Consider the following 13926-nt stretch of genomic DNA (forward strand, 5'->3'; position numbering starts at 1 on the left):
CAATAAAACTTTATTTGTTATGTAAAAAAGCTTGCAAATTTAATACAATGCTCCTACTATATTGTTACAATGAGATTAAAATATTAAAAATATTAGAAATCCTTAGTCACGGTTTTTTTTTATAAGCATTTAAAGTTCAAATCTTGTAAAAATACGGAAAAATCACGAAAATTAGCAAATTATTTTGAGTTAAGCATTCATAAAATGTTTTCTTTTTAAATCTAAGATTTGAAAATGTAATACAAGATAATTCATAAGTTTGTCTACCTTTATCAAAAAAAAAAAAATTGTTTGCAATATTGGACATTCACTCGGTTTCTCAAGTAGCGATATCGTTATTTTGTTGTAATTCAAAAACGAAAACAATAGATACATGAAAATTTCACTGAATATTTATATTCTCATTTTTTTTTTTTTGAATTTTCTAATTTTGATAACTATTTGTTATCTGAAAGATTAAAACTTTCTACAAGCCGCATCGAATTCCGATTTTTTATTTTATTTTGAATAATGGTGAACGGATAGTAGGTATCCGTCTACTTCAAAATATAAGTATTAATGACCATAGTCCATAGGTCAATAAACTATGGGTAGATAGGCGGGGGCTCCCGAATTGCCTCCCATCTGACCCTTGAATTGCCTCCCTTGAATTTTTTTTTTTCAAAAGGTTACCCGAATTGCCTCCCGATCTTAAAAATATTATTTACTCGAATTGCCTCCTAAAAGGGTCACTACCTACTCTTGTACTGGAATCGCCTGCGATACCTATAATTAATCAATTTACAAAAATATTATGAAATAGATGAAATATCATTCTGTTGTACAGTCAAAAACTTAAGTTTGAATAAAATAAATGTTTTTTTTTTTAAATAGACTGTCACAGCAGTAATAATTAATAATATTAAAAATAATAATGACAAAATATTAATTTGTATAAAATAAATGTTTTAATAAATTAGTTGATAACATTAAAAAATATAAAATTTAAAATTTAAAAATAATTTAAGTTTAATAATTTAATGTCCGTGGTTTAAATTTATTTGCCAATGCTTTTAAATATTGCAATTTTAAAACTTCCTTTCTGTTTAATTTATAGATTAAGTCGTTAATAAAATAATTTTACGCCACCAAGATTGACATAAATGAAATATACAACCCTTAACTTCAATTTGTGGCCAAACTTCACGTAATGCATTATGTATGGATTTTTCAAAATCAACATAACACAATTTTGGTTCAAATGTTTCCACGGACTTCAAACATTGGTTACGTAATTCCATGAAAGCTCGTTTATATGATGCTTGACTTTTATCCCTTAACAAAAAAAATGCTAAGGGTATATAATAATTATTATGAAATCCATGTATTGTAAACAATTGGCAAAAATATCGCACCTACACAATAGTCAATAGTTCCATCCATATATATTGTTGTTAGCGTGCTTAGAAACTTGATATTTTCATCACATGAAAACATCACCAAACCGTTTGGCGTTTGATGAGTCATTTATCATTAAAAAATTCTCATCTATAAATGTTTTAACTTCAATGGACGATAAAATTCTATGAACTTCATTTAGGTACGTCTTTGAGGCAATTTTGGATAAATAGAATTCCTAGCATAGTTCATATTATTTTTTATGTAAGTTACGTCCGAGCTTGTTAATGAACTTATATAACAATTTTTCATCTCGTCGTGAAATAATTTTGATGGTCTTTCAGAGATTTGTTGTTGTTCTAAAGCTTTTCGTTTCAATTTGTTGCTGAGTATCTGTCTGTTGATTTTTTGCTCCGAGTCTTTCGCACAATCGTGATTAAGTTTACTATTTTCGAACTGGATTTTATTGAGTTGATCAGTTTTCAAATAAGCTGTACATATTTTTTTCGTACATGTCCACCGTTTAATGTCATTCGCTAATTCTTTTTGGTACCCAAACTTAAAACCATCACATATTATAATGGTCGCTGATCTCGATGATCACGTTCATTTTTATAAAATTATAATATGTAACATATTATGTGTACTATATAATAACGTGTTATTTTATCGTAGTTCAGAAAACGAAACTGACTGTGTTGAACTGGAGATGATAGACTAATCATTAACTGATAATCACTAATCGCGGATAAGATTATTGCATTAGAAAAATTAATTTATCTGGAAAATACTGTCTTAAACATTTTATTTTTGAACATTACGGAATAATATAATAATCGATAGTAGTTACACGTACAACTATCGATATATTAGTTAATAATCCAGGTAAGTTATGGGAGGCAATTCGAGTAGACCGTTCGAGTAAAAAAAGGTCACCTACTTAAATTTGGGAGGCAATTCGAGTGTCACCAGATAGGCAGATAATTAAAAGGTAATAAATAATACTGTCAGGTGTAGGAGAACGAACACAATAATATTTGACAATTACCAAATTCCAAATATGCGGAAATAGTAAGGTCCACTGGGTTGTAAAACTATTCGAGTGTAATGTTTTAAAAAGCCACATTAAAAATCACAAAACATGTATCTAGTGACAGGAAATGAGGACTTCCATTAAAGTAAGTAGATATATATGCATAAACTTAAACTAGAAAACAGGATGTAATATGTAACAAATAGTTGACGTTTCGTGGAATCGTCATTATGATTCTTTTCACACGTAGGCCATAGGATACTGATAACGCATTGACGCAATACGAATGAGTCGATGGACCGGTGAGTAGGTAGGAGAGCCTGGGCCCTTATAAAAGCAGATCTGAAACGGCCTGATTTCAGACGTGCACTCACATTCTACTAACGAGCATCTTCACGCCAGTCAGTACAATAATTTGTCATTTTTGGACTTAAAATATTTTTCGCTGATCATATTTTAAATAAACACTTTAACTATCAACAAGTCTACATTTATTCAAGTATCCTAAGACGAATCAACAACTCAAAGGTCTTGCTACCTGCAACCGGTAGTCAACGTAATCAAAGGCGATTGCTAGATTACCACAATGGTATAATACAATTTGTAATAATAAAATGCTTAAGATTGTATTTTTTTTTAAGACGTACCTATTATAAAATTTGAAATTAAAATATTGAAAAACAGATCTGATACAACCAGTAGAATATTACCCTCTATTAGTTAAAAAATAAATTATCAAATTTGGTTGATTCCACCCAGGCACGTAGCTAAGGGGAGGCCAGGGTGTGCCTAGCCCACCCTATTATGTGTCCGGCTGTAGGCCGGCCCACCCAAAATATTAAGAGGGGCCCATTATTATACGGTGGCTTTTAATTTTAATGAAATTTTTAATATTGTCTAAATATTACACAAATAAAACCAAATATATCGGGTTTTAATTAAAATCTAAAATAAGTTACGTAACTAAATTCAATTCATGGCCATTTCTGGAATAAAATATGTATATTTTATTACATTTAAATTCTGTTTCTACCAAGAATCGGTGATAATTTATCTTTGTAAGTCATAATATCGTCAACGATTAATTAGGAAATAATTGCTATTTAAAGCAAGCCCGGATTAAGACATTTTGAGGCCCCTGTACGAAAAAAAAAAAAAAATAATAGTTCATTATGTGCATTATGTTTATAATGTATATATTATTTAATATTAGGTACCTGTTATAATAAATATATTAGATATTAGGTACTTTGCAATAAATAATGTATCATTTTATTCATAAATTATAATTTTTTCTTCGCAAAATAATCATCGGTTTTTTCAAGATGATTATGCAGTGTTATAGCCTATAACGAAAAAAGTAATAGACAAATCTGAGGCCCCTAAATAAATTAAAACTATTGCGGCCCGGGGGCCATGGCCGCCTCTGGACCCCCCCCCCTTAATCCGGGCTTGAGGAACGACGAAATACGATTTACGAGTTATTAAAAGTCCAATCTTTTTTTCTCGGATAATTGGGGTTCTACTGTACCTACTTTAAATTTTCATAAAATGTTTATATGACTATTTCCTAAGATGAAAATATTTACTCAGTTTGAGCTATTTGTATAGGTATTTTTTTTTAGTTTTTTCCTTGTTTTGTCAATAAATAAATTTTAGCTTGGTAAAATAAATTTTTTATTAATCCCTTATTGTGTCGTAATTCAAAAATGAATAACCGTTGATACTTGAAATGTTCACCAAGTGTTTATTTTATCGATTCCAATACGTGATCAATTTTTAAAATATTTTGAGTTATCAATAGACATTTGAAAAAAAAAATATTGATTTATTTTTTGCTTGGTTGAAAACCTGAAAATTTAAAGATAAAATATTAAAGATACATAAGGATAATTTTTTTTATTGGCATTTAGAGTTAATAGGTACATTGACAAAATTCATCAAAACCTATCTTCAATTTTGTAGCCTATAACGAAAAAAGTAATAGACAAATCTGAGGCCCCTAAATAAATTCAAACTATTGCGGCCCGGGGGCCATGGCCCACTCTGGACCCCCCCTTAATCCGGGCTTGATTTAAAGCCCAATACTGGTACCATACTGGTATACTAGCATGTCATGTTATTCTTATCTTATCTAGACAGTGACTAATGTATACTTTTATGTCTATTTTTAAAATACTTTTGAGTAAGGGTATAATTGTCATTATATTGATTCATATAGAATTATATTATTATTATTATGGTCGTCAACTCGTCTATATTTATAGTAATGATATTCTGATAACTACCCCTACAAGGTACAAGGTAATAAATTTAGGTAGAGGGCCCATCTAACATTGGCCCACCTAGTGAATATTTTCAGACTACGTGCCTGATTCCACCGAACAAGATCATTATTCCCGTAAAGCGTATTTTTGTGTACAAAATTACCAGTGTTTGGCAAGTTCCTTATAAAAAAGAATTCGTTCCGTTCCTCGTTCTTTTTTTAAAAAAAGGAATTAGTTCTGTTCCTTGTTCCTTAAAAAAAAAAAGAATTCGTTCCTTTGGAAAATGAACGAGTTCCTTTTTTAGTTCCAAATAAAATAAAAAATCTTATTTAATCATCAATGTTATTTTTTTCGTATTATGCATACTTCTTTAATTTTTATTTATAATGTACGAGTATAACTACTATCAGGTACATATTTTATATGTTTATGTAATATATTATTATATATTTTGAGATTTTCTTTAAAATTAAATATTTTTGCTAACGTATGTCGATTGTCTTAACGTCGATACTCGATAACAATCACTAATTAGGAATACATTATACACATTAAAAAAATATATCTTAATTTCAATTTTTACATACTTATCTGTGTAAATTATTGGAAATAGAAAGGAACGAACAATTTTGTTATTTTTCCTTAAAAAAAAGAACTAGTTCATTTTCTCGTTTTTTTTTTATATATAAAAGAATTCGTTCCAGGAATCCGTTCCTTTTGGAACTCGTTCCTTCCAAACACTGAAAATTACATAGGAACAGGGCGCCTTAAAATAATGTACTCTTGTTGGTCAAAACTATTTACTTAAAATAACTATAGTAGGTACCTACATAATATATATACATTTAATTTTTTCGTAAACACGTTACTGACCTAAATATCTCATTTTTGTTCTATCTATATTTATTTTATATCAACATAATATATTTTCACATAAAATCAATAAATATGTTTGTTTATAATTATAATTTTATCTAATTAAATAGTAGAATATATTTTTGGTTTTAGACTGTTGGGTTAAAGTTTTAGTTCAGTCTTTAGAGTATAACTTACAAATTAAGATACTACTATCTTAATGGGTGGTATAATAGTAGATAATATTATTTATTTTATTTTGCATGTATAATATAATAATATAAGTACTTTAATTTTCTGTGTAATTTTAATATTTAAATTTTGAATGAATATTAACTATTATAATTTCAGTTGATGATTGCAAAAAAAGATGGAAGAACATGAAAGATACATATAACAAAAATAAAAGAAATAGGAAACTAGGGACAGGATCATTTTCAAAAAATAAGCAAACACAATGGGCATTGGCGGGTACTTTATCATTTATGGAAGTTTGTTCTTATGAACGAGTGTGAGTAATTATATAATAATTATTTAAAAACAATTCAGCTATAGAAATTGGCCATTAATAATAATTAGCACATAACTACATATTTGTATTATTTTTTTTTTTTTTTTTAAGAGGACTGACTAATTTTAAGAATGAAATGAATAATAGTGAAGAAGAAGATAGCGTAATACAAACTGTTGAAGAAAATAATTCAAATAATGTAAATAATTTTTCAAGTGTATCTACAACAGAACCCACTGCAGAACAACCTGAAATAGAAAATATTTTGGAAACAGAAAAAACTAAGTTGCTCAAAGAAAAAAGGCATTCTAAAAAAATAAAACAAAATGAAGTGTCGTTGTTCGACAGAAGTTATGATGAGAGACAAAACATTTTAAACGCCATAAATAAAGATGAGAAGGATGAGGTCATGAGGATCCAACTGATGCATTTTTTAAAACAATGACATTAACAGTAAAATCTTTCCCACAACATTTAAAAATAAAAGCTAAAAAAGAAGTGTTCAACGTAATTACAGATTTGGAAATAGAAAACTACAATACCACTACATCGACATCAAAATAAAAGTATTCGATCTACAAATAGTATATTTTCATCTCCAAGTCTTGGTAGATAATCGTCAAACTCAGGATTCTCAACGTATAATCTTTAAAAACAATATGTTTTGCCAGGGAACATCCTAATGACCGAACCTAATGACCGTCAATCTGGAAGTTGGATACTGTTTGCAGGACAAAATTATGACCCACTGAACCACTTCAATACGAAGAAAGCCAGTACCATAAGTAAACAAATGATAAGGTCTGTTAATTTATCATTAGTACTTATTTTTATTGTATGGTTTATTATATTACTATTTTTATAACTATTTTTATTGTTTCTATTAAAAGAATGAATATTTTGTTTATTTTAAGCAGAATTTTACAATGATATTTGGCAGGTGCAACTTTTATTATAAATTGTTTATTTTATTTTATCTTTAAAATTTAAAAACTACATTAATTGATTGTATGTATGTTTATTATAAATAATTTTTCAATATGACGGAAGTGCAGTGCACATTATTTTTGAAATATTTTGTAAAAGTTCCTTTATCTTTTTTTATACTGCATTGTTAATTTTTATTAATCATTTTTGTTGGACATTTTTAAGATTAAAAAAAATTTTTAATTAACAATTTTGTGCTCTTCATTTATAAAAATCTCAATAATTGTTACATCTACCCTTTAGTTGGTAAATAGAAAAATACACCAAAAAACCATAAATGTTTTTATTGACGCCATTTTTCGGGAGAATAGAAACAAAGCACTTAAAAAAATATCTATAATAATTTGCTAAATCTAAGAAAAATTGTTTGAATATACATACTAAGTGCTCAATGTGACCAATATTTTGGTTTATTGATCATCGATAAAGCTCAAATAGGATACCATAAATAATATTATAACATATTATGTTACATTACCCTAGTGTGAGTGCTGGTTTTTCTACAGCAGTTGTTGGTTTTCTAACTTTGACGCTTACTGCTTAGATTGGTTTTTATGTCTTCCTCAACTAAGTTTAATATATAATTAAATTGATCCCAGCTTAATCTGAATAATTCCCCGAATTTGGATTCATCTCGCCATAAATGTGTTTCAATCAGGACACTGAAATATCCTTTAGCTTTCCTTGCTAAGTATATTTCATGCACTTCATTTTTCTTATTTGACAGTACGTATTTAATGACGGCTTGTTCTTCATCTACTGTGTCAATTAAATAAGGTTTTAAGTATGGTATATTTTACTCTAGAATACCAGATACATGCTATTCAGGAATATTACTTTTGATAGATTTCCTTCAAATAGTGACACAAAAGTTTCAATTAAAAATTGCTTATTAACATTATGCAGAACAATGGGAATTATTCTAAAATCGACTTAATTTTGATGTAACTCTGATGTTGCGAATCATGGATTGTCAAAATTGTTTTCAACAATTAAGTAATAAATACTTAAAAATTTAGTTTAAAAGTGTATAAAATATGTAGGTATGATTATTAACCAAACATTACTACATTAAATACTATAAAAAATTACTCTTACTAATTTGTTTGTATGTACAATTTCATTGGAACGCTAGAGCCAAGTAAACAATTAATTTCAAATTTACAACACCTTAAGCATGATATTGTGATATCACTTCTATGTTCTATTCTTTCATTATGCCCAGTATTAAAATTTTTATAAATAAACCTTCGAGTTTGATAAAGTTTTTTTCTTAAAAATTAAAAAAAAAACAAAAGATATGATGTAAAATGTAAATAGATAAGATACTTTATTAAAAATATATTATTATAAGTAGTAACAAAATAATAACAACCTTGCAAAACTTTAAGCTTCAATAATAAAGATTCACTATACACATGAATGCAATAACAAAATATACAAAATTGAAAATATTATAAGTATTATTTACTTGTGTGGGGGAAATAAAATGCTTGTTATTTACTTAAATGTACAACAGCGTATTTGCCATTAACTTGCCAATAATTAGTAGAACTAAGATAATTATTGTCTTTATCATTTTCATCAATTTTGGTTTCATAGTCAGAGTTCAGGCCACATACACAATCACATTTTAATGTACGTAAAGCCACCACAGCTGTAGGTTGAAATCTACACAAGGCATCCTTGAATGTAGTTGATGGTTCCCAATTGATATCTCCAATTAGTTTTCGGTAATTTAAATCACCTACAAAAATCAAAATAAACAATATACAATCACATTAAAAAAATTTCTCCGACAATAACTACAAAAAAAAATATCATAATATAATATATATTCATTAAATTGCTTTTAATCAAAAGCTGTGTTTATAAAGTCTAGTTTTTATGAAATATAAAACTAATTATCTAATTTCAACCAAAATAAAACTCTTTCAGATATACAAACTTTTTATAAATTCATTAAACAAAAAAATTAAAAAGCATTTTAAGTATACCTACTCTTACTTCTATAGATAATACCTACCTTTAAATATTAATAATTGAGAAGTTCCTAACTTTTTGTATAACTCTGAATCTTCATTAGCCATTGCTGAATAACAGTGAGGTAAAGTCCAAAACTCCTCACACTCAATCACAAATTTACCTATAGTGTACAATTAAAATCATACATTAATATTTAATTAGGAGTTTTTTTTCATAAGATCAAAAATTAAATGTTATAATATTTACCAGCTGTGTAATAATTGTTCCATCTATTTCCAATTTTTTGAAGGGCACTGGATGTGCATTGTTTTTCTAGACGATTTAAAAAATGTTCAAAATCTGGTTTTGTAACATCTGAGACATACCAAGGAATAGATTTTCCATGGAAGACAACAACTTCAGCAAATCCATAAGTAACAAAAAAGTCTGCCAAACACATATCCGTAAAAAGTTCGTAAGCTGAATTGTCCAAAATAATATCTGAAATAATTGAATTAATTTAAATGTATGTATATCATACAATATAACAGTACAAATACATCAGTATAATTAAGTATAATAATAAAACAAAAACATAGTTTCAATAATATATTATCAAACTTCATTATTTACCTATTATCTTGGGACTTTTATCTGTTGAAACATTCAAAGTGTTCCAAATTTCATCTGAATGATCAGCCAAAATATATTTATCCAAGGACACAATAGCTTCTAACGGATCTTCAGTAATGTTTTTTGATTTTCCTATGTTAAGAGACAAATCAAATCTATTTCCCCACAGACAAATCTGTCAAAGAAAAATAATTGGTTAATGAATATATTCAACTAGGTATTTATTAAATGCAAGGAATCATAAAAAATGTTTTATTAAAATATTTTTTCATAACTATCATTTGTTATTAGTCATTACATTAAATATAATAATTCCAAGCATATAAAGCGCACCTTTAACATTTGATTAAAAAGAGCTTTCAAACTTGTAATGTCTAATTCTTTCTTGGAAAATTGGATAATTAAAAATTCCGCTATAGCTATCATAGTTGTTTCAGATTCATCAAAAGCATTGTACTTAAGTTGTTTAAAAGGGTCATAATTTTGTAACGTTTTCCTGTTTAGGCAAGTAAATTAAACATATTTCATTATAATATATGTATTTATGTGTGTTCATTCATTTTTTTTAACTTACGTTTTTTCAAATATCTCTTTTAATCTTATGTACAAATAATTCTCAGTAAAGAGCCATTCTGTTTCAAACCATGTTACAACAGAATCTGAATTAAACTTTTTTTCTAGTATTTGATTCCACATCAATGACAATGTAGAAGTACTATCAATTTTTCGTAGAGGATTATTGTTCAGTATTTCAGAAAGTAATAGTTCCAATTTGTCAATAACATTGTTTATTTCTTCTTTGTTCGCCTATAAAAAAAAAATATATAAGTATATGTACATAATCAAAATACCTTTAATAGTTTTGTAATTACCTCATACAGTCTTAACTTAACAATATCTAATTAATTTTTACAACCAATGCTTTATAAATTTAACTTATATTACCTACGTTAAAACGTCAAGCCTAAACAATATCTTTATTTAGAAATAATAAATGTTATTAATTTGAGATGGATGAAATAAAATTATAGACAATATATATTACATAAACAACAATAAATAAATAAAGTTCTTACCAAATTGAATTGTTTGGCTTTTAATAAACCAGTTATTTCAGAAAACACGGTCGGCATTCTACGCATCAGGGAATGATACCCAAAACTTCTGTAAAATCAATATCAATTTAAATTTAAATCAGAAATCTGCATTCTGCAAGATCAATCATCATTCATAATAATATAATATATATTTTAATACATATCATTCAAAACTGTAGACGGTTACTGATTAAATTCAAATGAAATTTAGAATAATACGCTCAAAAATAAATAATACCTACAAAAATGTATTTTTAACTAACAAAATTGTATGTTAATAGGTTATATATTTAATACATATTAATTTCAGTTTTATTATATTATATAAATGTAAAAAATCTTACTTCATGTACTTTCCTCTTAATGGTTCATTTTTCGGTGTATTCTGTTCCAAAAATTGATCATTATTACAAGCCATTGTGTATTTGAGTTGGTACAGTTTTTTGTTTTATTGGACGTCTATCTGTATAACATATACAGAGAATAAGTACAGAATATAATAAGAATCTACCGCAATAATTTAAAATGTTAATAATTGGGAATATTGAAATGTTATTACAGTCTTTCACTACGTCCTAGTCATTAATGTTTCAAATTTCCATTTACCGTGACAACTGACAAAATACCATAGGGCAAGCCGGGCAAGGGCATGGATATAAATTATAACAACTAACAAGGTATATTATTGATAGTCGATAGGTACACGTGATCTTTAAATTACTATCACTATCACTGGTTCTTACAATCATCTATAGGTATAATATCACAATAAATTCTAATTTTAATTTTGAACATAGACCTTACACATAGATGGAGCATGCCGGGCCGGCGGGGTTGAGTCGCGCGGTAATGGCAAATTGCGTTACAATGATGTACCTACTGATTTATTATTATAATGAGAGGACGCTACACATACACAATATTATGTTGTCTCCGTCTTACAAGTGCGTAACATATCTATAATTGTACGCTCGGAAGATCACGTTAAGCTCCGTTATAGTTTAAAAAATAGAGTGAATTAACCTCTTATACAATGTAAAGGTAAGATTATTATTACCCAGGGCATCTCTCGTATAGGCTTTTTCTTATATTTTAATTTTAAAACGAGTTTTTTAAGATGTACATACCATTTACATTTTTAAAATACTCATAACTTGTAAGAAATTAAATATTATTAACATTAATAAAAATGTTAATATTCAAAATTTAAAAATCTTATTTTTAAGAATTAAGGAGTTCAATGTCAAAATTTGAAAAGTCGTTTTCTTGAAAACTTAAGACGAATTCAAATCGGAATTTGTTTCTTAATACTAGGACAGTCAGTACAGGTGACAAAAGATAGGTGTATTTTGGTATTTGGTAGACAACACTGCCGGGATGAATCCCCTAAGGTATTAATGTTTTATGTTGGTGCGGTTCACTACGGAAACTTAAATATTCCTGAAAGAAACACATTTAGATATTTAATGAAACATTTTTGGAAAAGTAAACCTGTCATATTTTGAAATTGTTATGGCGTATAGAAAATTCTAATATAAACATTCAGTCAAAATGTAATGTATCTATATGGTCATTTGTTTTATAGTTACACCAAAAACCAAAATAGATATTGTAAAATGAAGTCGATTTTGCGTAAAAATTTTTTTTTGTGTCTGTCATCACCTTTTAGAACAGTAAAAGTGCTTGGATTTTTTTCAGCAGTACCTTTTCTGATAGGAAAGTGAATCTAGTTGGTACTTTGGGGGGTCAAATTTTCCAATAGTTTTCAAAAGCGCCGTGAAAAACAAAAGAAAAATTAAGGAAAAACGGGAATTTTTACGCAAAATCTGTTTTTGAGAAAATTGATTTTGGTTTTTGGTGTAACTTTAAAACGAATGACTGTAAAATGTAAATACATGAAATTTTCACTGGTCGTTTATATTTCCATTTTCTATACATGATAACATTTTCAAAATATTTTGATTTGTTTTGAGCTGTTTACGGACAATTTCAGTTTCCAATTTAATTAGTTTTTATTTCTATGAATGTCAATAAAACATTATTTGTTGAGTAAAAATACTTGAAAATTTAATACAAGGCTCCTACTATATAGTTAGAATGGCATTTGAAAAATATTAAAAATCCTCAGTCACTGTTTTTTTTAATTAGCATTTAAAGTTCAAAAAGGTGGGTAAGTGGATGTCGCTCTGCTGTACAGTAGGTTACAAGTGGGTCACTGTATAATGGATAGTATTAAATTTGAATTCAATGGTATAATATCACTGTATAAGAAAAACGATTCTGAGTGTAGACGGTTTGTCAGTCTAGGTATTAGACATACCTATTATAGGTATACTTATTAATAATAAATTCCAAATTAATCATATCACAATATCAATCAGGTAACGCGTTATACATCAACAACAAACCATGGTACTATCATAGATATATAATAGTATACTTTAGAAGTTTCAAGTACCCATAAATAATATTATACAATCATTACAATCACAACAAATTAACTAAAATAGTTATTCCAGGTTTTTTAATATGTAATTTCGTCCAAATTTGAAATTAAAATTACTATAAAAATAAACTGTGCTTATGTATTTCTTAGAATTTTTGGCAACAGCATTAAATATTTACGTGGGATCTTGTTTTAAATTTTCAATCCTTAGAAATAAAAGTTGAACATTTTATAAATTTTTAACTACAAAATAATTATTTAATTTTAAATTTGATACATTTTGTCAACATTTTAACTTCAATTGCTTATAAAAAAAAATTGTGCCTATGTAGATTATCCTATAAAGAATCTTGTATTACATTTTAAAATCTTAGTTATAAAAAGAAAAATTTTTACGAATTCTTAACTCAAAATAATTTGCTAATTTTCGTGATTTTTCCATATTTTGTCAATTTTTGAACTTTAAATGCTAATAAAAAAAAACTGTGACTAAGGATTTTTAATATTTTTCAAATGTCATTGTAACAATATAGTAGGAGCCTTGTATAAAATTTTCAAGTATTTTTACTCAACAAATAAAGTTTTATTGACATTCATAGAAAAAAAAACTAGTTAAATTGGAAACTGAAATTGTCCGTTAACAGCTCAAAACAAATCAAAATATTTTGAAAAATTTATCATGTATAGAAAATGGAATTTTCCTTAATTTTTCTTTTGTTTTTCACAGCGCTTTTGAAAACTATTGGAAATTTCAA

The 13926-nt window shown here is 27.2% G+C and overlaps 3 protein-coding genes across 4 annotated transcripts in view; 2 read left to right on the forward strand and 1 right to left on the reverse strand.

The window, feature by feature from the left end:
* Positions 1-13926, forward strand: part of LOC100165344 (carboxypeptidase N subunit 2) — a 98564-nt gene that overhangs the window by 75500 nt on the left and 9138 nt on the right. The gene's annotated exons all lie outside the window — the stretch shown is intronic.
* Positions 2748-6928, forward strand: LOC107883066. Its single transcript, XM_016802435.2, has 3 exons — positions 2748-2999; positions 5884-6043; positions 6155-6928. The coding sequence occupies exons 2-3, from the start codon at positions 5913-5915 to the stop codon at positions 6486-6488; spliced, it is 465 nt and encodes a 154-aa protein (XP_016657924.1). The 5' UTR covers positions 2748-2999; positions 5884-5912; the 3' UTR covers positions 6489-6928.
* LOC100164647 (protein-glutamate O-methyltransferase) lies at positions 8337-11458 on the reverse strand. Of its 2 annotated transcripts, none has more exons than XM_008182398.3 (9): positions 11332-11458; positions 11070-11188; positions 10705-10792; positions 10203-10435; positions 9962-10124; positions 9629-9803; positions 9263-9496; positions 9057-9176; positions 8337-8777 (listed from the first exon to the last, which is right to left on the reverse strand). In XM_008182398.3, exons 2-9 carry the CDS (start codon positions 11141-11143, stop codon positions 8527-8529), a joined length of 1338 nt encoding a protein of 445 aa, XP_008180620.1. In that variant the 5' UTR covers positions 11144-11188; positions 11332-11458; the 3' UTR covers positions 8337-8526. The 2 variants fall into 2 exon arrangements, with proteins under 2 accessions (XP_008180620.1, XP_008180619.1); XM_008182397.3 differs by having other exon boundaries at positions 11285-11409.

The sequence above is a fragment of the Acyrthosiphon pisum genome, chromosome A1 (genome assembly GCF_005508785.2).
Source record: "Acyrthosiphon pisum isolate AL4f chromosome A1, pea_aphid_22Mar2018_4r6ur, whole genome shotgun sequence".
Lineage (NCBI taxonomy): Eukaryota > Metazoa > Arthropoda > Insecta > Hemiptera > Aphididae > Acyrthosiphon > Acyrthosiphon pisum.